The following is a 26,702-nucleotide window of genomic DNA, read 5'->3' on the forward strand; positions in this document are numbered from 1 at the left end:
CATGGGGAAACCCCATTTCTAAAAGCAAAAACAACAACAACAACAACAAATAAAACATTAATTGAACTAGAAATATAAGGGACCTTTCTTAGCCTGATAAAAACATCTATCTAAAAAAAGGAGAAACATATTTAATAGTGAAAGTCACTTGTATAGTGAGTGCGGGAGGGTCGAGCCAGTGCCATGGGGGAAAACACACACACACACACACACACACACGTAAAAAAGAAAAAATAATAATAAATACAAAGAAATATATTAATCTATTAAACATGTTTGGCCAGATTTCAGGATATAAGTTAAATCTACAAATACAAACTGTATTTCTATACACTAGCAATAAAAAATATGAAAATGAGATGAAGAAAACAATCATATTGATAATAATATCAAAAATAAATTACTCAGGAATAAATTTAGCAAAATAGGTATAAGACTAGGGACCTAACTCAACAGAATGACATCTCATATACAGGATTGGAAGATTTATTTTTTTTACGTGGCAATACTCACAAATTGATCTGGAGATTCAAAGCAAGCAATATTTATATCCCAGGTAACTTTTTGTAGAAACTGATGAACCGATCTTTTTTAAAAAATGTGGAAATGTAAAGGACCCAGAATATACAAAACTTCTTAAAATAAAAACCAAAGACGGCACGATCACATGACATGATTTTAAAAACTACTACACATCTACAGTAAACAAGTAAATGTGGTAGTGGCATAAAGATATACACATAGTCTAATAAAATAGAATTGAAAAATACAAAAATAAACCCTCACAGTGTGGCCAATTGATTGTTACAAGGGTGCCAAGAATTCAGTGGGAAAGAAATGTCTTTTCAACAAAAGAAACTAGGACAACATGCAAAAGAATGAAGTAGAACTGCTGTCTCATGACAAATACAAAATTAACTCAAAGCTTGGATCATATTTCTTAATTCAAGACCTTAAATGTTTGAAATCTAAAACTTTAAAAAGACAACATAGGCATAAATCTTCATGAACATAGATTAGAAAATAGTTTCTTAGATATACCAATAAAGCCACAAGCAAAATAAATAAATAAATAAATAGAATTTCATGAAGTTAATAACGTTTGTGCTACAAAAGGCACTATTAAGAAAATTGGAGAGCATCAGGAAAAATAGCGGATGCGTGTTGGGCTTAATACCTAGGTGATGGGTTGATAGGTACAGCAAATCACCATGGCACGTTTGCCTATGTAACAAACCTGCACATCCTACGCATGGACTCCAGAACTTAAAACTAAAAAAAATAAAATAAAATTCATAGAATGGGAGAAAATATTTACAAATCTTACATCTTACCAGAGTATCCAAATGTAAAAGGAACACTTGTAACTCAACAATAAAAAGAAAAATAATCCCAAGACAAGAATGGGAAAATATTTCAGCAGAGCTTCCTCCAAAGAAGGTATACAAAAAAGGTTCTTAAATATAGTTAGAAATGAGAAACTAGAGAAATGCTTATAAACCTACAATGAGATACTACTTCAAATATATTGGGATCATTTTAATAAAATCACAATTGTAGGCAAAAATGTGAAGAAACTGGTATCCTTATACATTGCTGGTGTGAATAGAAAATAGTGCATCCACTTTGGGAAACAGTTTTGCAGTTTCTCCAAAAGTGAAACCAAGAGTTAACCACAGGACTCAATAATCCCACACCTAGGCGTATACCAAAAAGAACTAAAAACATATGTTCAAACAAAAAGGCATATGTAGTAGTTTAAGTCATAACAGCCAAACTGTAGAAACAATCCAAATGTCCCTCTATTGATGATGTATTAACAAATGCGATAAAACTTAATAATGGAATATTGTTCATCCATAAAAGGAATGAAATATCTATCTACACTACCTGGAATGGACTTTAAAACATTGTGCTACATGAAAGAAGCCAGACACAAAAGGCAAGAAATTGTATAATTATTTTTACATGAAATACTCAGAATGAGCAAATCCACAGAGACAAAAAGCAGATTAATTGCTGCTAAGAAAGACTGGGTTATTAAGACTGATGATATGCTGTGTACAGGATTTCTTTTTAGGATGACAAAAATGTTTTGGAATTTGCTAGTGGTGATGTCTGCTCATCTCAATATATTCAAACACACTGATTTCTATACTTTAAAATTTAATTAACTTTATGATATGTGAATTATATCTGAATTGAAACCAAACTAAAAGCAGAAACAAACATATATTTAACATATAAGGTGTTGCATAGCATATAAAAGTCCATAATAAACAATCACTGTTATGCTTTACCAATTTCTCCTCAAAACACTTAACTGAAATAGTGCATTGTAGTAACGTCTTATTCAATTTTATACGATATAAAATATGAAAAAGATAATATATAGAATTATATGCTTAAAGACTTAAGTGATAAAATAAAAATTTGTAGCATACTGAGAAAACAGTGGTCTTAATTTGTTTAATTCCCTAGACAGTTCTTTTCTCCCTTGATGTCACAGAATTTAAATGAATAAAATTTTTATATGTCACTTTATCCAGCAGAATGATCATTTATCAATAGCCGTGAAACATTTTAAAACCACATAGTTTTAGCAATTACAGAACTCATGCACCTTTCTCATAAAACCATGTAAGATTTTTTTTACATAAATCAAAGGGAAAAAAGCTAGATAAGTGAAAACACATTTTGAGTTTTCATTTTTTTCAATTTTAAACTTTCACTTTAGACTTTAGCTTCTTTTCACTTGAATGTATAATATGTTGTTATATATTCAATTTTGTAAAACCACTGCATACCACACATAGATACAAATTAATTGTGTGGCAAATAAAATGACACATTTCAGTTTCTGTACCAGTAGAAAACTAGCACGAACTTGGTTTCACACTCAAATCCAATCCTGCCAATTATACTGAAGAGAGAGTAATCGTATATATTTGAGAGCCTAAATCATTTGTGACATTCTGAGTAAGACAAAAATTTAGAGAATATCTTGAGAGATATGCCTTGAGAGAATATCTGGGAGGAAAACTTGACAGGTTCTTTTTTACTACCCCATATTGGATTGTTAACATCACAATGCCATCACAGCCCAGCTTGAAGGAGGAGTTTTGAACAGCAGAAGCAAACAGACTTGCTGGTCATGAATATTACCTTCTCATTTAAGCTAAGATCTCTAAGGTTAAGGCATCCACAGATAAGAAAGAATATCTCAAGAGGACTTATGTGCAAATGGAAGTAAATAGATGTAACCCCCTCAGGCCTACATACCAGAGATAACAGCAAATAGGTTGAGCAAGTCAGCTTACAGGGTTAGGGCTTCATGCCCAGCTGTAATTCCCCCATCTACTTCTGAATGTTTTAGTAAGATACGAAAACATATCATATGCCTTAGCCCTTCACACAATTACCCAAAGCATCTGATAGTGGCCACATGAGTACTCACATAAAAGAATTATGTATTTCAGGGGCTGCAACTGCCATTAACCGGCATTAGAAGAGAAAGAAAGAGAAATAAACAGAGGGTTAAGAAATGGTGGGAGAGAGGAACAGAAAGAAGAGCAGGAAAGAAACAGTAGGATAAAAAAAAAAAAAGAAAGAGGAGTAAAAGGATGAACAACAGAGAAAGAGGAGAGAGAGATTTAAAAAAGAGTTGGGGGAAGGAGAGAGGAGGAAGATGAATCTGCAATAAAGAAGAGTTAAGGAAGCAGGAAGGAATTTGAAAAAGGAACAGTACATAGCCTAACAGAGATAAGGGAGAATATGAAAACCACTAATAAGAAGAAAGCAATTATAATGAAATAGGAACTGTACATAGCCTAACAGAGATAAGGGAGAATATGAAAATCACTAAGAAGAAGAAAGCAATTATAATGAATTACCAAGTAGGGATAGCAAGAATGTAAAAAACAAATTTAATTGACATTAAGACATCAAAGTTATGTATCAGGAAAGGATAAAGACAAAAATATAATATAAAAATAATATGATAGATTAAGGAATATCAACATCTATGCAATGGAAGTCCCTGGAAGACGGAAGAAGGTAAATCAAAGGCTGAAACTTTACATTGGAAGATCAGCAATCTTAGACCAAGGATGTTTATTGTATTTGAGTACAATACACAATGCCGAACTTCCTGTGATTCAACTGATCATAAAAGAATATAACATTATAAAGGAAGCACTCTGTCTCATCAGAGAACACAGATATCTTGTGCCTCCATCAATCTGGCTTCAACTGACTGAACCTTTTATTGGTATGTAAATCAAAGGTAGTTTTCTACAAGGGCATTGTCAGCCATCTTTCCTTCTCTCTTTCTTTCCTTTTCTCTCTCTTCCCCCATCAATCTGTGTATATTTAATTTCTTTAAACTTTACTTTGGATTGATGGTGGAGTATACATGAATGCAAAATACAGTGCTGGGAACATGAACATTATTAATTTTGCTTACCTGTGAATGTCTAAATCTGTGGATTTGCAATTAAACTCTGTTATCTCTCTAATATGTATATTCTAAATACAGGAAAGGAATCAGTCAAATTGCTGGCATATTTTAGATCTTCACAAAAAAGTAATTTGTACTTCTCCTTACAATCCTCATAAGACAAAGTGTAAATTCAAGAACTGTTAGTCTTTATTAAATTGCTCTTTATAATATGTATATAGGACTTTACAATTTATGAAATGATTTCATAGTCATTTCAATTATTATATTTTTGTCTGCTTAAATACTTGAATTGGTGGCAAATCAAGAAACCAAGGCTGAGTTTATTGCTGGCCCAGCATCATGCAAATAGAAAGTGATAAATTCAAGATGCACATAGAGATCTGAATCCAGATATAGTTATCTCTAGTTCCTGGTTACCCCATAGCAGGGAACAGATAAATCCTATCATAATGACTTATGGTGCCAGAGAATGCATTGCTCTTTCTCTAAATCTTTATTGCGGTTTTCCCCACAGATTTTTCAAGGTGAAATTAATTAGGTGAAAAGACACAGATTTACTTATTCAATAATGTAACAGAAAGCTACCTTAAGTTTCACTCAACCCACGTTAGCTATTTTTCCCTCTGTGTTGCACTACTTTGGCCTTTCCATCTTACTTCATTTTTCCGTATTCATCTTTACATATCATATGATCTTTGAGGACAGCTTGAGGTCTGCTTTGAGGATGACTCCAGATCTACTCTTTTTGAGAACTTTAACGTCTATCTCAACAGTTTAAATTAAGATTAGCAAACACAGGAAGATGTCAAGAAATTTAAATAAAAAATATGCTTCAAATAAGCCCATAATTTACTTAAAGATAATGATAATTGATGACATTGTCATAGTTTGGATGCTTGTCTCCCCAAAACTCATGTTGAAATTTGATCTCCAGTGTTGGAGGCGGTGCCTACTGCGAGATGTTTGGATCACGGGAGCAGACCCCTCATGAATGGCTTGGTGCTGTCCTTACGGCAATGAGGTCTTGTTCTATTAGTTCCCTCAAGAGCTGGTTGCTAAAAAGAGCCTGACACCTGCTCCCATCTCTCTTGCTTCCTGTGTAACCACGTGATCTCTGAATACATGACCTCCCTTTGCCTTCTGTCATGAGTGGAAACTTGAAATTTTCACTAAAGGCCCAATATTCCAGCTGGAAGAATCATGAGCCAAGAAATTTTTCTATGTAAATTACCCAGTCTCACGTATCCCTTTATGGCAACACAAATTTACTAGGACAGGCATCAATAATATATATTTTATCATATGCTTACATTATCAATAACATGTTTCTAAATGTAATATCAATAAAGTAAGAGATCTTACCTAGACCATGTCTATGTGTTGACATTGGTGGTAAGACAGTCCATGTCTTGGTTTTGGGATTGTAACATTCAACAGTGTTCAATGTCTTTAAGCCATCTCGACCTCCAATTACAAAGAGTTTGTCATCAATAACAGCCACACCAAACTGCAACCTTCTGCCGTTCATCATCCCTGCCTGGATCCACAAATTTGTTCTCAGATCATATTTCTCTATAGTTGTAGCTCCTAATAAAACATAAAATCAAAAAGTCACCAATTGCTATAAATCCAACAAACAGCCTGCCAAAGCAGGGTACAAATTAAGATATAAAAACACTCTTGTCACATTCATTTAAAAAAAAAAAAAAAACAAAGAAGTGACAGAAAAACAAAAGGAGTAGTAATTCAACTACTTTATTTTCTCTTCTTGGCAGGCATGAATGATCAAAATAGACACAAATGTTCATCTTGTTTGACTTACATAATGGTCTCATGCTAAACTATTGATTCGGTAGAAACATTGGTGAGCATGACCCAGTTCTGTCAGTGGATTTTACAACTTCCCTCTATCACTTTTGTCATTAAAAAATGTAACATAATCCCTGCTTGAAAAATATTTATGAAACCCTTTTAAATAAATTAGTTATGTATGTTATTTGTATAATTTCTGAAAGTTAATTCAATAAAATATTACCATATTTTTCTTTAAATTTGTCATATGCCTTAAATAACTGAAAGTTTTAAAAGTCAAGTGTAAGATATATAAGCAAATATTTGCTATGCTTTTTAAACCAGCTTTTAAAAAATAATCTGGGGAATAGCTTAATAGAATTTTACAAAATGATCTTCTGTCCTGAACAATCATGTTAGGATTCTAAATAATATAGTTTATATTTCCTAAAAGCTTTTTACATATAAGTTTGAGAAATACAATAACTCTGACTAATAAAATAGAAATTGAAAGAAGCAGCTAAATTGATGGTGAGATTTGTTTTAATGGGTTTAATTACCCAATTCTCATTAAAAATGGCTGTGTAGAACAAGCTCCCAAATGTTTATATGATATAATATAAGCTGACAAACACTGATCTTGATGTAGTGTTTGACTTAATGTTCAGACTCACTTTCACCAATATTACACCTTCGATCGTGAAACATTTCTACAAAGGAAATTAACATTCTTGTGTACTTTCACTTAAGCACTGATGATCTATTTTATCTGTAATAAAAGTTTGCAAATCTAGGGAATATATTCCTCTGGGGACTCATTTACTCTTCAGAACCTAGCTAGTAATGAACTAAATGAACACAAACACCTTCGTAACAGAAGTTTTGCTAATTAAAGTAAAAATGATACAATTTATGACAATTTTTACTTAAAGGTAATAGCAATAATTAGATATGTCACATCTGCTTTCTGATATTGCTAAAAATATAGGTTCATTTAAATGTACAACTAATTTTGAAGTATTAGGAAATTATTGTTATTGTTAGATAAAAATAAATTGCAACTTTCACAAAAGTTATTCAATACTGTTTATTAACATGTATAATATTTTAAACAAATGTATTTATTTTATATTTTAACATATTTATTATATTGAATATTGAATGTTTTATTCATTTGCCTTTGAATCAAAATTCTAAAGCAAACTACATATTCGAATAACTTCAAAGTCATCTGGATTTTCTTTTTTTTTTTTTTTTTTTTTTTTTTTTGACGCCGAGTCTTGCTCTGTGCCCCAGGCTGGAGTGCAGTGGCGCGATCTCGGCTCACTGCAAGCTCCGCTCCCCCGGGTTCACGCCATTCTCCTGCCTCAGCCTCCCGAGTAGCTGGGACTACAGGCGCCCGCCACCTCGCCCGGCTAATTTTCTTGTATTTTTAGTAGGGACGGGGTTTCACCGTGTTAGCCAGGATGGTCTCGATCTCCTGACCTCATGATCCGCCCGTCTCGGCCTCCCAAAGTGCTGGGATTACAGGCTTGAGCCACCGCGCCCGGCCGTCATCTGGATTTTCGAAGCTTGGTAACTTTGATATTATATGAATGCATAACTAAAAATTAAGTTATACACAGATGGCCTGGAGTGTGGCTCATGACTATAAATCCAGCACTTTGGGAGGCCGAGGAAGGTATATCATCTGAGGTCAGGAGATTGAGACCCGCCTGGCCTTGAACTCTGTTGAAACCCCATCTCTACTAAAAATACAAAAAAAAAAAAAAAATACAAAAAAAAAAAAAAAAATAGCCGGGCATGGTGGCTCATGCCTGTAGTCTCAGCTACTTGGGAGGCTGAGACAAGAGAATCCCTTGATCCTGGGAGGCAGAGGTTGCAGTGAGCTGAGATCATGCCACGGCACTCCAGCTTGGGCAACAGAGTAAGACTCAGTTGCATAAAGATAAAGAAAAAAAAAAGGGGGGGGTTACACAGATATCTGTCTCTTGTGACTATATTTGACCAACGGGAGCAGAAGAATGTAATCTAATCCTAATTAACACAATCTCATTATGCTCATATTTTCTGGTATGAGTGGACAAGGAAGAAAGTATTTGAACAATTATAATTCCCACAGCCTCCAAAGCCTTGCTGAAAACCTTTGCAGGGAATTTGAGGTCCAGTTACCCTCCTCAGAGGAAATAGCTAGGAATGAGTGAAATTAAGACTTCTGAGCAACCAAAGGAGTTGCAATTCAAAAAGGAAAACTCAGGAATTGATTTGGATTTCAAAGCCTCATTCAAATAAACTAGATTTGTCTGAAATCTCAATACATGACAGAATTTTTAACCTTTACAGTTGTTCCTGTAACTTCAATCTTCAAAAGTGACCTACTCACTTATCCTAGTAGCTACAGCAGAAATAGGAGCTCGTTTCCATCTTCATTTTTCAAATTAGAATTTATATTAATTTCCTATGGCTACTGTTAAAAATATTTCCAATTTAGTGACAAATAACACAGATTTGTTATCTTACAGTTCAGGAGGTCAGAAATCTGAAATGGTTCTTTCTGCACTAAAATCAAAATGCTGCCAGGACTCCATTCCTTTCTGGAGGTTCCAGGAGAAAATCAGTTCTCTTGCCTTTTCCATCTTCTAGAACAGGGGTCCCCAACATCCAGGACGTGGACAAGTAGTGGCCCGTGGTCTGTTGGGAACCAGGACGGACAGCAGGAAGTGAGCAGCACCCTGAGCTCCATCTTCTGTCAGACCAGCCGTGGCATTAGATTCTCATAGAATCACAAACCCTACTGTGAACTGTGCATTGGAGGGATCTAGGTTGTTCGTACCGTATGAGAATCTAATGCCTCATGACCTGAGGCGGAACAGTTTCACCCCAAAACCAACCACTCCCCTACCCTTGTCCATGGAAAAATGTTCTTCCACCAAACTAGTCCCTAGTGCACAAAAGATTGGGGACCGCTATTCTAGAGGCCACCACATTCCTTGTTGCTCCATCTTCTATCCCCAAAGTCAGCAACATTGCATTTCTCTGACATTGACCCTTGTGATTACATTGGGCTCATACCAACTTAATCAGACATAATGTAGAACAATCTGTTTAGGTTAAATTCAGCTGGTTAACCACTTTAATTCCTTCACAAGCTTTATCTCAGTCTTGCTGTGTAGCATAACATATTCACAGGTTCCAGGGTTTAGGATATGGACATTTTTCTGAGGGGGAGGTGCATTATTCAGCTTACCTCAGAAACCAAGGCCTATTTATACTTCAGTCTTCAATCTTGCTTAGTTATATAAAGTTAAGCAATACAAAATGTAAAAGGATCTTTTACATTTGTAGAACTTACTCATACTAGCCAATATAATTGATTTTCTTATTCAAATGTCAGCAGGTATTGTAAATGCTTTATCTTGTTTTTAAGAAGAATCAAATTAAGGTATGCTTTCTCTTTTTAAATGGAAATTATTAAAATATTAATATCCTTTATAGAATTTCCTAACCAACATACTTTATTAGCTGTCTATCTAAGCCTCCTAATTCTATTATTATTATTAGTTTATCAATTTGTGAGTTCTGTTGTTTTCTTTTGTTTATAAGAGTGTATGTATTCCCCTGGCTATTTTCTGAGTCAGAAGAAAACGGAAAGCCAGTTTTGAGTAATTTTAGCCCTTTGTTGTCCCTTAGAGCAGAAGCAATATTTATCATAATATAGATTACAAACAGACGACAAGTTAGAGTGGACTGCTGCAGTGGTATGTAATAAACTTGGAAGGGATTCAAAAGGAAAGTTTACTTTAAGACATAATTACTTTGGGGTTACTCTGTTAATGAAGCCATCACTGGTATCTCAAATACCTACAAGGTGAAGGCAAATTACTCTGTGCATAGAGTATACATTATTCAGGTGATGACTACCTAAAGCCCTGACTGGACCACAATGCGATCCGTGAATGTAACAAAATTGCACATATATACCCCATAAATTTATTAAAAATATAATGAAATGTGTGATCGCAGGCATGACAGAGTCCTGACCATTTATGTTAACTGAAGAATGCCCACTCCACTGAAAAATAACAATTGCCACTTTGTTGTTGCCATTAGAAATTCTGGCTTAGTATTGCCAGGTTTTTTTGACTTATGAAGAAGAGGCAGAAATCTAGATTTTTAAAATGTGCAATCTCCAAACAATAAGCATATATGACTGATTTAAATAATGTTTAAGTACATTGAAACAAACACATGGCCACATCTGCCATAGAGAACTATGATTAGGAGTGGTTATATCCTCATTGTTTTTCCTCTTAAACTCAAGACCGCTGCCATTACAAACATGTTAAGGTTGCATTAACTTTAGTAGGAAATTATGTTGTCATTCTGTGAGCTTTTGTATAGTAATAATATTTTGTAAAATGTATACTATAATTTATTAAAATCTAAAAGGATCTGTAAAGTCTCTTAACCTAATGTACTTACGTAATTCAAAGGTGGATCTCATTCATGATATATAGAAATCTGAAATAATATTAAGAATTTTTCTATTTGATATAAGACTATATATGATATAGTTATGTGCAATTTTATAAACTTGATAAATTGTTATAGACTATATGCCAGTTAAGGGCTAGGTGTATAGCATTTATAGTAATATCAAATTTTGATATTGAGTTATTAGAAATAATTCCTGAAATGTCCATTGATCATTTTCTATAAAAAGTATTCATAAGGCTGATCTGAATGCAATTGCATTTACAACTAATCAATCATAACCAATTACATGTTCCCTTGTTCATTCTCCATTCCCATTACTTCACTCGATTAGCCTTAAATAGAAGCATTCATAAAACCAAGAGAATTCATGATACATATATTATTAAGAGCTACTTGATACTTTGTGCATATTTTAATTGAAATATTCTTCTTAAATATTGAGTAAAGGTGTTTGGTGTAGGGAGTTTATAAATAAGATATTAATAAATAATATTTAGTGAGTATTTCCTTTGCTCTAAGGGCTTTACCTACATTAGTATATTTCATTTTATAAAAGCCTGATGAGAGGCATATTATTGTGTCAATATTACGTAATAAAAAACAAATTACAGAAAACTGTAATCACTTGCACAGTGTCTCTCAGTTAACACCTGGTACATCCACAATATTAACCTGGCTCTAGAGCCCACTCTGAGAAACACTTCTTTTTGTAACTTTATCCCAGATGTAGAAAGAGTTAATTGCAATTAATATATGCAGTGGGTAGAAGTTTAAAAATTCCCCTTCCTGAGATTGCATGACCTATTTTCCAGAACCTGTGCATATGTTGAATTATCAGTCCATGAACTGCCATGCTATAAAGCATTGCTGACTTTACAATAGGAATAATATCTCATTGACCCTGATGATGTGATCCCCTGAAAGTGAGAGATTTTTCACCCTAGTGGTAGAAGGGGAAGGAGAGCTTTCTCCAGTTAGTGGTAGAAGGGAAAATCAGAGAATTTGAAGCATGAGTAGGACTTGGCTTACCGTTCCTGGCTTGAAGATGGGCCATATAAGAAGGAATGCAAGTGGTCTCTAGAAGCTGAGAGTGATTCTGACCTGACAGCCAGTAAGAAAACAGTACCTCAGTTCTACAACCACAATGAAATACATTGCGTCAACAATCAGAATAAATTTGGAAGAGCTCCAGATGAGAGTACAGCCTAGCTAACACCTTGATTTCAGCCTTTTGTGATCTTGAGCAGAGAATTCAGACATGCCACCCCAGGCGTCGAACCTACAGAACTCTGAAGTAATAGATGGCAGTTGTTTTAAGCCACTTTGTCTGTGGTAATTTGTTACAGCAGCAGTACAGTACAATTCTTTCAAATGTGCATTTTTACAATTTATAAAGCATTGGTTTTTCAAGTTCAATAAATTAACCAGAAGATATTATATATAATACAAATACACAACTACTTTCCTTACGACAAAACAAACAGTAGACTCCTTTCTCAAAATATAAAACTGAGAAAAAATGGTCCAGATGTTATCCAAAGTACAGTTCTGGGTCTCTCTGGAGCTATTCATTTATATAGACAAATACAATTTTTTTATGGGGGAAATAGTAATTAATGTTTGTACACTATAGTTTGGCAATACAGACAGCAGAATTTGTGCCTATATCTATAATTCAAGCAAATAGCAGCCTTATTTATCTTGCATACAGCACAGAATTCAGTGGTAAAAAGTTTTATGAACTGACAAAAGAGATATGACAAAAAGTTCCTAAAAAGAAGATAACGCTCTCTTATTCAACTCACCAGAGAGGTCTTTACCTGCTCTCACAATGCTTTAACTGCAATTTCAGTGTAATATTAATAACTGGACTTCAAAGCCATTTTACAAACCCATAAAGCCGAATGATTTAAGACAATTTAAAGCAGCAATGTGTGGCAGTGAGAAAATAACCAGGAGAAAAGAATGCATCGACTTAAATAGAACAATCACTTACGGTTATTAAACAACAGCAACAAATGATAAAACCCATATTATATAATACCTAAAAGACAGCTTGGCCTAACACTTTGGTGACCTTGATGCCATCAAATCATTAGGAAAAAGTTGTTATGCTTGATGTCTTGTCTTTTAAAAAGCAGTAAATAGTGAGAAGCATTTTGGAATACTTTAAAATAAAACATTTTTTAATGACCCATAAAACATGAGACTTCAAGCTTTAAAAAATATAATTATAAAGAATTACTTATTTTTTCAACGTCTTATAGTATATGCATTTCATTAACTTTCATGTATTCATATTTCTATGAAAAATAAAGCTTTAGTATAACATTTTTATACTTATATAAAATGTATCATTGCAGGCGAAATGTTTTTCCAGCACAAATAAAAGTCTTCATTTTCTAAGTAATTTGTTATATAAGAGTGGCTTTGAAAACATTTCTAAATCATCATAATAATTCCAAATGTGCCAAACAAGGAACCAAAATATTCCATAACAATCCCTGATAAAATATTAATAGAGCAACATGTAGTTATGTGTAGAAATACAAATTGAAGTTTATCATTAAACTTAATGCTAGATGTTGAAGTAGATCTATAAATTTTGAAAATCCAGCATTTTGCTTGTTATTAAACTAATCTCATTGATATGAGGAAGTACAAAAATAAATCTAATTCTTGGCTCATAACCAAGGAAACCAAGAATATAGAACACATTTCTATTGTATGTATTACATGTAATAGTTCACCTTAATAGCTAATAATTAATACCTTTAAAATCTTAGAAAAAATAAAACCCTTCCAGAAGTAGTCAAATCAGAAAAGCAGAATACAAGTCAATACAATATTTAAATAAAAATTAAAACCATTTAGAGAGTAGAAAGAAGATAATAACCTATTTAAGGTAGCACCATTAAGAGCAAATGATCTAAAAATAAAATTAGCAAGGTAAGTGCCAGCTCTAGATGAAAAAAACCAAAACCAAAAACAAAACAGCACTAAAATTCTGTTGAGAGATTCTTGTTGAATTAATGAAAAAAAAAAAACCTAAACTACACTGATTCTGAATATTATTGCATAATTTATTAGTATATAACATTTAATATATTAATAATGATATTTGTACAAGGAATTTATAAAATTATACTGATATTTCTTTGGAAATTCAACTGTATAATATTAGGAAGTAAATTCTTTAAAACCAGACAATTTCTAATAGGATGCTCACGGGGAAAAAACCCTACCAGATATTAAAAAGTATATAACTATAGAGGTTTCTTTAAACCAAATTACTGATGAAGAAGAATAGCTACATTAATGAATGAACAAAAGCCAGAAATAACCCTAATACATATGAGTATTTTTAATGTAATAAAAGTGGTTATACACATCAATGGAAAACATCTTATTATATAAAAAACTAAGATAATTTGTTATTCTTTTGAGAAAAATAAGTAAATCTTGATTCCTGTCTTATTTCTTATACCAGAATGAATTTTAGATGAATTGATTACTCAAGCACAGCTCACATGGCCACAGAACTTGATAAATGTTTGTTTCTGTTCTCTGGGTTCACATATATTAACCAAGACAGAGTTTAAGTTAACTTCTAGAATAAGAGTCACAGTCTTATAAACCCTTAAGAGAACTACAGATCAAGACAGCAGACTAGACTCAAGTAGCACGTACCTCCTCCACAGAGACGAACCAGAGTAATAAGTACATACTCACACTCTACAGGTCATCTAGGAGAGAACACTTGGATTCATCAGAGAAGAGACGGGAAGTGCCAGAAGTAAGTAAAGATAGTGTTCCAGGCAGCTTACCCAGCTAGGAACAGACTGAGAGCTGCAAACCAGCTGAGATCCTGGATGTGGGGAAACAGTAAGATAGAAACCCACAGAGCTCAGAAATCGGCTTTAACAATCTGGGCCATGGGAGAAACCCCTGACCAACCACTAGGGCCTCATGCCTGATATATGGAGCTGCCTGAAGATTCCCAGAAATGTTGCTCCAGAAAGGGAACCCACACAGAAACTCAGAGGTATTTGAGCCTGGAGTAATCTCAGTGGGAAGCCATTTTGAGAGTGCAGATACTGGGGACCTACGGACATGGCTACAGCCACTGCAATGATCCAAGGAGGAACAGGGGCAAATAAGCACACCCAGGCAACCTCTGGTAGGGTACTTGCCACTCTGCTACAAGTTGCTGATCAGTTTAAGACGCAAGTGGACCATACACTCCACAGTTCATGCTACATGCCTTGGTGGTGCTCCGACCTTCTCTAGTTCCAGTCCCAATATGTCATTTTGAGAGTTTAATACTGGGCTGAGCCTTGCCTTTGGCCTGAGTTCAGGCTGACATGAGCACAACTGTCACCTGACCAAGGACTGACAGATAAACCATGTCATCCCATGCATATCTAGGACAATACTCACTGCTCTGCAAGGGACTGATGAGAGACCCAGTTGTAATTGGACTGTACTCCCCATGGCTTCTTTTCACACTGCTTGGTTGGATGGTGCCCTGCCCTCTCCAGGCCTAAGGTAACATTTAGAGAGTTTAATGCTGGACCGAGCCCACCCTTGGCCTGAGCTTAGGATGATATGGCAGGAGCTGCTGCCTAGCTAAAAAGGGACAGGGAAATAAGGCCATCCTAGGTATGCCTAGGACAATATCCACTGCTCTGCAGGGAGGGTGCTTTTCTCCCTTCTCTGTTGCTTCTGCTCCCACCACTACCTACTGCCTCTTACTCTTCAGGACCACCTTCTAGACTGCTGTTGTTAGACTGAGACATGAGCAAACCACACTCGTCATGTAGCTCACCTGAGAGGGACCCCACTCTCTCCAATTATAATCCCACACCTGACACCATTCTGAGTGTGTAGAGATGTTATTTGGTGACTGCTGGCAATGGCAGGCATTTTATTTTCAAGACTAAAGAGACTGGAGAGCTTGTTCTGGAATGGGGAGAAGGACTTTCAGAGCTGCAATGAGTGGTGGGCGTGGAGAGTGCTCCAGCAGTTGGCACTGGAATTAGACTCTCTCCCATTACAGGATTGGAGCGTGAGGAATGTTGCTGAAGCTGAGGTTTCTTGCAGATGGCAAGACTGCACCCAGGGCAGCTTTGGAGCCTGAAATCTGTCTGTGTGGGTCATTGCTGGGTGCCCCAGTCTGCTCTTTTGGTCACTTGGGGGACAGTGCTCCTTAGCTGCGAAGAATAAGAGGGAGGTAGATGCCACTCTCCTGGAGATCGAAACCTTTGTGAGGTTTGTCCCTAAGGGAGGATGGAGTGCAGCCACTCAGCGTCTGCCATGAGTTAATGAAAATGCAAGTATAACACCAGCTGCTGAAGGGAATACCACCGAAGCCCAGGAATAGATATGGAAAGCGTGTCACCTCTTTCCCCCTACACCCCACCTCAGTGTACTGCTGCAGACTCAGCAGTGGTTTTTCCCTCTGGACCCAGGAAGTGTGGGCTGAAAGAGACGGTTTCTTGGGCTTCTTTAGCAGCTCTACCCTGACTAAAGGCGAACATATCCGGAGGGAGGGTACTTTCCTTCCTTCTCTGTTGCTTTTGCTCCCACTGCTACCTATTGCCTCTTACTCTTAAGGACCACCTAGTAGACTGTAGCCTGAATTACATCACCAGACAAAATTATATTACTACAACCAACAACGTCTTAGAAAGCCACTACACAAACATTTCTGCAACTAAGGAACCCCTACAGAGGTCTGGCACTCTGAAAGCAGCCAGAAATGAAGTCAATAAATGAAATACCATATATGCCACAGCCATACCCCCCAGGTAAAAAATAGGATAAAAAATCAAGAAGATACATCCAAATGTTAGCAAATTTAAAACAAAATACGAAGTGTCAGCTCTCAGAAGAGAAACAACCAGCACAAAAACTCCAGCAATACAAAAAGTCACTGTTTTGTCACCTCCCGAGGATTTCAGTAGCTTCCAAGCAATGAATCCTAACCAGAATGAAATGTCTGTAATGACAGATACAGAATTCAGAATACGGATGGCAAAAAGACTCAATAAGATCTGAGAGAAAGTTGAAATTCAACACTAAGAAGCTAGAAAACAATTCAAAATTTAAAAGATGACATAGTTGTATTGGAAAGAATCAAACAGATTTTCTGCAATTAAAAAGTTCACTACAAAAATTTCAAAATACAGTTGGAAGCCTTAACAGCAGGCTAGACCAAGCAGAAAAAAAGAATTTCAAAGATCAAAGACTAATCCTTTAAATCAACCTAGTTAGACAAAAATAAAATAAAAAGAATTTCAAAACATGACCAAATACTTCAAGAAATGTGGGATCATGTAAAACAACAAAATCTACGATATTAGCGTACCTGAGAGAGAAGAGGAAGCAAGCAACTTGGAAGACATATTTGAGGATATAACGCGGGAATGTTTCCCCAATCTTCCTGAAGAGGCAGACATGAAAATGCAAGAAATCCAGAGAACTCCTGCGAGATACTATCCAAGAATATAAGTCCCAAGGCACATAGTCATCAGACTATGCAAGGTCAATGCAAAAGAAAAAATTATTGAAGGCAACTAAGAAAAAGAGTCACATTACCTATAAAGGGAAACCTGTCAGACTAACAACAATCTTACAAGCCAAAAGATATTGAGGGCCCATTTTTAGCATTCTTAAAGCACAGAAATGCTGGCCAAGAATTTCATATTCTCCCAAACAAAGCTTCATAAATAAAGGAGAGATAAAGTCGTTCCCAGTCAAGGAATCAATAAGAGAACTCATCAGCACCAGACTGGCTCTATGAGAGATGCTTAAGGGAATTCTAGACATGGAAATGCAAGAATTACACTTGCTACCACAAAAGCACATAGCCCAAATACCCTACAAAGCAACTACACAACTGAGGCTACAAAGCAACTAGCTAACAACATGACAAGGATAAAATCTCAAATATCAATATCAACATTGAACATAAACAGCCTAAATACTCAATTTAAAAGACACAGAGAGGTAAATTGGATTTTAAAAACAAAACAAAAAAAACAAGACCTTTCCTTCCACTGTCTTCCAGAGACCCATCTCATGTGTAAAGAGACCCATAGGCTCAAAGTAAAGGGATAAAGAAAGATGTATCATGCAAATGGAAAAAGAAAAGAAAAAAAAAAAAAAGAAGAGCAGGATCCCTATTATTTTATCAGATAAAATAGAGTTTAACAACGGAAAAAAGGAAAATGAAGGGCATTAGATAATGATAAAGGGTTCAATTTAAGGAGAAGACGCAGTTACTCTAAATATATATGCCCCCAACATTAAAGTGCCCAGATTTATAAAACAATTAATTGTAGACCTAAGAAAAGACTTTGACAGCCACATAGTAATAGTGGCAGACTGTAACATCTTACTGATAGCATTAGACAGATCATTGAGGCAGAAAACTAACAAAGAAATTCTGGACCTAAATTCAACACTTGAACAATTGAACTTAATAAACATTTACAGAATACTCTAACCAACAGCCACAGAATATATATTTCTCTTGTTTTCAAATGAAACATATGCTAAAATTTACCACATGCTTAGCCATAAAGCAAGTATTAATCAATTAAAAACAAATTTTAATTATATGAAGCATCTTCTTGGCTCACAGTGGAATAAAAATAGAAATAAATACTGGGAGAAGTTCTCAAACCATGCAAATACATGTATACTAAACAACTTGCCCCTGAATGACTTCTGATTGAAAAAACAAATTAGGAGAGAAATTAATTGTTCTAAAAAATAAATGAAAATAGAGACAACATTACACAACCTCTGAGGTGTGGCAAAAGCAATATTAACATCAAAGTTTATAGTGTTGAACATCTACGTCAAGAAAACAGAAAGATCTGAAATTAGCAACCTAACCGAACATCTAAAGGAACTAGAAAAACAACAACAAACTAAACAAAGCTAGCAGAATAAAAGAAATAATTAAAATTAGAAAACAACTGAATGAAATTGAACTGTACAAAGAATCAATGAAACTAAAAGTTGGTTAACAGAAAAAAAAGAGAGAAGATACTAACAAACACAGTCAGAAACGACAAAGTTGACATCACAACCAATTCCACATGAATACAAAGGCTCCTCAGAGAGTGCTTTGTACACCTCTATGCACACAAATGAGAAAATCTATAGGAAATAGATAAATTCTTGGAAACACTACCTCCTGAGACTGAGTTAGGAAAAAACATTAATCCAGAACAGACTAGTAAGTAATGAAATTGAATCAGTATTAAGACATCTATCAAACCAAAAAAAAAAGCCCTATACCAGATGGATTCACAGCAGAATTCTACAAGACATACAAAGAAGAGTTGGTGCCAATCTTACTGAAACAATTCCAAAAAAATCAAGGAGGAGGGCCTCCTCCCTAACTCATTTTAGGAAACTCAGGTCATCCTGATAGCAAAATTTGGCAAAGATACAACAGCAAGAGCAACAAAACCACAAGCTAATACCCCTGAGGAGCATAGACACAAAAATCCTCAACAAAATACTCACAAATCTGAATCTAGCACCAGACTCAAAAGTTAATTCATCACAATCGAATAGGTTTTATTGCTGGGATACAAGGATAATTTAACATATGCATATCAATAAATGTAATTCTCCACATAAACAGAATTAAAAAAAATAACCATATGGTCAACATAATAGATACAAAAAAAAAAAAAAAAAACATTAGATAAAATCCAGCATCCCTTCCTGATAACAATCCTAAACAAACTAGACATTGAAGGAATATATCTCAAAATAATAAGAGCCATCTAAGACAAACACACAGTCAACACCATACTGAATATGCAAAACCTTAAAGTATTCTGCCTAAAACCTGGAACAAGACAAGGATGTTCACTATAAATCCTCTATTCAACAATATTGGAAGTCCTGGCTTGTGCAGTTAGGCAAGATACAGAAATAAAAGACATCCAAGTAGGGAAAAAAACTCATATTATCTCTCTTGACTGATACGATTGTATGCCTACAAACCCATGAAGATTCTATCAAAAGACCCTACACTTGATAAACAGCTGTGGCAAAATTTCAGGATACAGAATCAATGTACAAGAATAAGTGGCATTTCTATATACAAATAATGTTCAATGTGAGAACAGAATCAATAATCCAATTTCATTTACAATATACACAAAAAATAAAATACCTAGGAATAAGTCTAATCAATGAGATGAAAGATATCTGTAAGAACTACAAAACACTTCTGAAAGAAATCATAGATGACACAAACAAATAGAAAAGCATTCCATGATCATGGATTGGAAGAATCAATATCATTAAAATGTCCATACTGCTCAAAGCAATCTACAGATTTAACTCTATTCCTATCAACTTTCCAATGTTGTTTTTCACAGACTTAGAAGAACTTTTCTAAAATTAATATGGAACCAAAAAAGAGTCCAAGCATCCAAAGAAATCCTAAGCAAAAAGATTTCAAATTATACTATAAGGCTACAGTAACCAAAACAGCATGGCACTAGTACAAATATCAACACAGAGACAAATGGAAAAGAATAGAGACCACACATCTACAGCCAACTGATCTTTGACAATGACAACTAAAAAAATAATAGGTAAAGAATATGCTGTTCAATAAATGGTTTTGGGAACACAAGCTTACCATATGCAGAAAAATGAAATTGCACTCCTACCTCTCCACACGTACAAAAATTAACTCAAGATGGACTAAAAACTTAAATGTAAGACCTAAAACCATAAAAAACATAGAACAATGCCTATAAAACACCCTTCTAGACATTTGCCAATAATTGGCAAATAATGTATTACTATGTCCTGAAAAGCAAATGAAACCAAAACAAAAATTGACAATTGGGAGCTAATTAAACTGAGGAGCTTTGGCAAAGCAGAAGAAACTATCAACAGAGTAAACAGACAACCTATAGAATGGAGAAAATATTTGCAAACTATGCTTCTGACAAAAGACTAACATCCAGAATCTTTAAGATACTTAAAAAAATCAACAAGTAAAATTAAAAAGTGAGCAAAGGACATGAACAGATAAATCTCACAGAAGACATACACGTGCCAAAAAAACATTAAAAGAATACTCAACATTACTAATCATCAGAGAGATGCAAATCAAACTCACAATGAGATACCAGCTCACACCAGTCAGAATGGCTATTATTAAAAAGTTAAAAAAGGCTGGGTGTGGTGACTCATGCCTGTAATCCCAACAATTTGGGAGGCCAAGGCAGGTCGAGTCAAGAGATCAAGACCATCCTGGCTAACATGGTGAAACCCCGTCTCTACTAAAAATACAAAAATTAGCTGGGCGGCTACTTGGGAGGCTGAGGCAGGAGAATTGCTTGAACCCAGGAGGTGGAGGTTGCAGTGAGCCGAGTGTGCACCACTGCACTCCAGCCCGGCAAAAGAGTGAGCCTCCGTCTTTAAAAAATAAAATAAAATAAAATATGGCCAGGCATGGTGGCTCGCCCCTGTAATCCCAGCACTTTGGGAAGCTGAGACGGGCGGATCACAAGGTCAGGAGATCGAGACCATTCTGACTAACATTCTACTAAAATACAAAAAAAATTAGCTGGGCGTGGTGGCGGGCGTATGTAGTCCCAGCTACTCGGGAGGCTGAGGCAAGAGAATGGCGTGAACCCAGGAGGCGGAGCTTGCAGTGAGCCGAGATCGTGCCACTGCACTCCAGCCTGGGTGACAGAGTGAGACTCCATCTCAAAATAAATAAATAAATAAATAAATAAATAAATAAATAAATAAATAAAATTTAAAAAATAAAATAAGTCAAAAATAACATATTGACAAGATTGTGAAGAGTAGAGATTCCTTATATACTGTTGGAGGGAATGCAAATAACTTTAGTCCTTACAGAAAACAGTTAAGACATTTCTCAAAGAACTAAAAACAGAATTAGTATTCAACCAAGCAATCCCATTACTGGGTTTATACCCGAAGGAAAAGAAATCATTCTACCAAAATGACACCTGCACTCATATGTTTACTGCAGCACTATTCACTGCACTGCAGCACTATTCACAATAGCAAAGACATGTAATCAACCCAGGTGCCAACCAGTGGTTGATTGAATAAAGAAAATGTGGTATATATATACACCATGGAATACTATGCAGCCATAATAAAGAATGAAATCCTGCCGTTTGCAGCAACCTTGATGCAGCTGTAGGCAATTATCCTAAGCAAATTATCACATAAACAGAAAACCAAATACCACATCTCATAAGTGGGAGGTAAACACTGGGTACAAAAGGACAGAAAATTGGAAACAAGTAACACTGGGGATTCCAAAACTGGGGAAGGAGAAAAGTGGGAAAGTGTTGAAAAACTATCATCCATCAGGTACTATGTTTACTTTTGGGGCAATGGGATCATCAGAAGTCTAAACCTCAGCATCATGCAATATACCCATGCAACAAACCTGCACATGTACCTGTTGAATCTAAAAATTTTTTAAAAGCTGTAAATGAACTAGAATATTAAAAAGTAGATGATTAACTTTTACTTCTAGGTGGGCCCACTATGAAAGATTTGTGAGGGAAAGCCACAAAATCCAGAAGTTATAAGGTACATTTTAATAAATATATAATCACCAACCATCTGAATATAAAATATATTTACATCAAAAATATACAAATAGAGAAACAAAACACTGAAAGATAAACAAATGAACTATACCTTTTAAGAAATATGAAAAGGCTATATTTTGTTGGTATATAAAACATATTAATCAAGAAGAAAAATAGAAACATCAAAATAAAAAATATGCTAATGCATAAGCAGGGAATTAATGTGAATGCAATAGGTAAATATCAGAAAATTCACTTAGGCTTTCCTAATAATTAAATAATTTTACAGATTTTCAGTAGATTTAGAAGATGTATAATTTTGATGTTCACATCTAAATCAGCTGGTTAACATTAAATCAATGCAACATTTTAGGGCGGCTGTGTGTGAATGCAATTAAGTACATAGTAAATTTAGAGAATGGATAACTTTTTTTCTTTTTTTCTTTAAGACAGTCTCCCTCTGTCACCCAGGCTGGAGTGCAGTAGCCCAATCTTGTCTCACTGCAATCTCCGCCTCCCAGGCTCAATTGATTCTTCTGCCTCAGCCTCCTGAGTAGCTGGTATTACAGGCATGGGCTGCCGTGCCTGGCTTTTTTTTTTTTTTTTTTTTTTTTTTTTCCTTTAATAGAGATGGGGTTTCACCATGTTGACCAGGCTGTTCTTGAACTGCTGGTCTGAAATGATCCACCCATCTGGGCCTCCTAAAGTGCTGAGATTACAGTCACCATGCCTGGCCTGGAAGTTGAATTTTTTTTATATGTAACTACCTATTTTAAATATTGTACCATAAATATTTCTTAGTGCTATAATTAAAGTTCTAGTTCATTATTTTTAAAAGCAGCTTTTGTTGCTAGTAATGATGTCACAACAAAGAGACTTTTAAAAAGGTAAACCAAAACTTAAACTTATTATTTCTATCATTATTAGTTAGCTACCTTTTTATGGCAAAGAGCTCATATTTTAAAAACTTTACAACAAAATTCAAAAACTAGCCGAGAGTGGTGGCACATGCCTGCAGTCCCAGCTATTCTGGAGGCTGAGGCAGCAGAATCGCTTGAACCCAGGAGGCGGAGATTGCAGTGGGCCAAGATCGTGCCACTGCACTCCAGTCTGGGCAACAAAGCGAGGCTCCATCTCAGAAAAATAAAAAATAAAAATAAAAATAATAAAAAAAACTTTACAACAAATGAGCACTCTTCATATTAAAATATTATTGTGAGACTATTTTACGTTTTCATCTTAAAAATGCTTACTGAACATAAAGTCATGCTACTTGACATTTTCAAATAAAATATTTATTTTTATAACTAACATCATTTGCCAAAAATAAGCAAGCCCTTGCTATTTATGTCATTAAAATGCCCTATGCCCCAGTAAAGATCTTGCATATAATATGTGAATTTTTCTAGCTTTTGTTGAAAATGTAGATACTGGAATGAAAGAAAAAGATGGCAAACATGACAATTCGGTTCTAGTATTCCTGATTATATGGTGAAAAGAGAAGTCATAAAATGTCTTTATAGACATATAGTAAAAGAATATGAGGTTCCAGTGATCTCCACCTAAACTATAAGCCTGTAAAAAATACATGTTTTCCTTTTTCATAAATGAGCACCTGACCTCACTAAATTATTCTAATTGAAGCCTTTCTGTGATTCATTGAGATTTACTCATTTCAAAATGCAGGATTACATTAGTGCCACATTAGGTGACTTCTATTTATCTCTGAATCTTTTACTTATTCTCTGCAAGTCTGTATCATAGAAGTAATTTAATTTTGCCCTAGGGAGACTCTTTCTCTTTTCCAGAGAATAGCCACACACTGGAGAATTAAGATCACTTATTCATGAAATATATACAAAACACACTCAGACTTATTACCCCATGAATCTACTAAGGGAGATTTAGTGTGAAGGAAAGATATGTTTATTTTCATTTGCTGTACATTCACAGGGAGATTGATCAAAAAGAATGTACTGAGTACTCAAGAATTTATAATTATGGTAGGCCTTTTATCATAACACATGATTTTTTTATTCAGTCTGCATTCATACAGTCTCCATTCCTAGAAAGATCTACAGAATGCACAATCATGAGGTTCAAATCCTCTATTACGAGGAAAAATAAAGCTATTGGTCTGAATTTAGAAATATTTGACCCATACGTTTTACTCTGAACCACCCTCAGCAGAGTCCCCAGAAGTATTTACAGCTGAATTAGTCACTAAGATTTGTCTCTTTATAGTGAAGATAAGGCTGTAAAAGAAAACTTCACTTTTCGTCTGACAGCCTTATTTTATTCTCCGATAAAGAACTTGGCTTCTGGGGGCTGGAAGTCTCTCGTCCAAACACTCACAGGGGTGACATAAATAAGAATTTAACTTAACTCATAGGCATCCTTTTAAATTCTAAAGATGGATACAAACGCAGATACCCTATCTTAATTTAGTTATTCCCTTGGGATGCTTGGGGAAGTATGGTTCTCCTCTACAATATCCCTCAGCAAGACAGTAAGTGACTATCTATTTCAGAAGAAAATTCTTTGTGTGTGAAATGGAACTGAGCTTTGGCTGACATGATTTTATTCATAGTTTTGAGTTGTTTCTACAGTTGTGTGCAAACTAATGACCTTGAACAAGTAATCTCCAGTGACATACTACAAGTTCAAAGAAAAAGTGTTGAAGTGGAACCAAAGTGACTGAATGTAGTCACTGAGGCAAACATCAAGTAGGGCAGTACTCAAAAGGGCAAATATATAAATATATATATACACACACACACACACGCCTATATATATATATATGCTTCTTTTATTATATTGCTTTTCTTCAGAAAAAGTCATAGAGTATTTTAATGTTATTTCTCCAATCTAATTGCAAATGGTCAGGTTTTTCTGACAGAGAATTGGAAGTGAATCATTTTCTTTCTCAAAGCCATAGGATGATTACTATTAATTAAATGCTGCAAAAATTATCCAGTTACAGAACTGCTGTATGAAAGGCTGTTCTTTAAAAGTTCCTGATAGTGTAGCTTGTCCAGTTCAAGCCAAGAGAGTAAAAATAAGGTCAAAATATCTCATTTTCCATTTTTGCCTTGCAACAATACTGATAATAATGCAAAGAATGATGAGATTAATTCAGGATAAATGATCTGGCCAAGTCCTTTGAATACAAAGAGAAAGATATCAGAAGTTTAATCCTTAAAGTTATATAATTTATTAATTTAAATTATATGAAAACTCGAGGCATGCATGAAACATTAAAAGACTATAATACACTCTCCATAGTAAAATGTTTCAATAGAAAATCTCTGGGAAATTAAGCTTTTATTTTATACTTAAGAATTAAAGTTTCTCACTTGCTTATATTTTTCTTCATCACCTTCCCAGCATTCTTATTATGAGGCACACTGAGAACATTTGCTTTGAGTTCACATGAAAGATTTAGTGCTATCTGAACAGACACCTGCCTGTTAATCAAAATCAGTAATTGACCTATGGCTGTAAGTCATCATTCAACAAGGAGGTAATGCAAAAAAATAAAAGTAGAAATAAGAGACTTTTAGTTCTTCTTCACTTGTCCACTCCGTTAATCCGTACCTAAAGGACTGACGATTGCTACTGTTGCCTTAAAATGCCATGAGCATGCTTATGATTTCTTTTACCTAGGCTCTGCTTTTTGTTCATAGCTATCAAGTATAAAGTGATAAACAGAACAATGTGATAATTAAATTTTATTATTATTTTCTCTGCTTTGGCTCCAAAGATCAGTTTGAGAGTCTCAGCTTTTTACTTGGTTTACTCTTACTTTAGAATGAAATAATCTGTTATAAATTCCTTTGTCAAAGCCAGAGGGCTCTCTGCTTGCCAGCTGTCATTCAGTATGTAGGAAAGTTCATTTGACATTGTTTTCCTGTGTCAAGAAGAGAGCAGTCCATCTAAGAATCTGGATTCCCCTTTAGCCAAATCAAAAGAGGGCTGCTCTTTCATGGGCTTGTATCTATTAAGTAGGATCTTGAGGACCCACCAACCCCATACCCTGCCATTCCAGTTCTATTTCTCTGTATCAAACTGTGCAATTTTATATTGTCTCCTCAGACACAGATAGTCCTCACTTTGTTCTGATATACATGAATTTCAGTTACTTTTGGTTTAGTTAAGTAGCACCAGTCCCCCAATAACAGGGTTCACCTATTGGTTATCATAATATATTCACTGTGAGTAATTACATTAAGCACACATTTTACTACTAACTCTTCAATCCACAAGTCATTACTTAACAGATGCACATCACCATCAATAATTCATCGTGTCAATTCTGTCAA

General features: G+C 35.0%; 1 protein-coding gene across 1 annotated transcript in view; it reads right to left on the minus strand.

Annotated features, from left to right (window-relative positions):
• KLHL1 (kelch like family member 1) overlaps window positions 1–26,702 on the minus strand; it is a 450,078-nt gene that overhangs the window by 86,209 nt on the left and 337,167 nt on the right. Inside the window, exon 7 of the mRNA XM_050766522.1 lies at window positions 5,825–6,049. Within this exon, the coding sequence (XP_050622479.1) occupies window positions 5,825–6,049 (225 nt within the window). The remainder of the gene's footprint in view (window positions 1–5,824; window positions 6,050–26,702) is intronic.

The sequence above is a fragment of the Macaca thibetana genome, chromosome 17 (assembly GCF_024542745.1).
Source record: "Macaca thibetana thibetana isolate TM-01 chromosome 17, ASM2454274v1, whole genome shotgun sequence".
Classification (NCBI taxonomy): Eukaryota; Metazoa; Chordata; class Mammalia; order Primates; family Cercopithecidae; genus Macaca; species Macaca thibetana.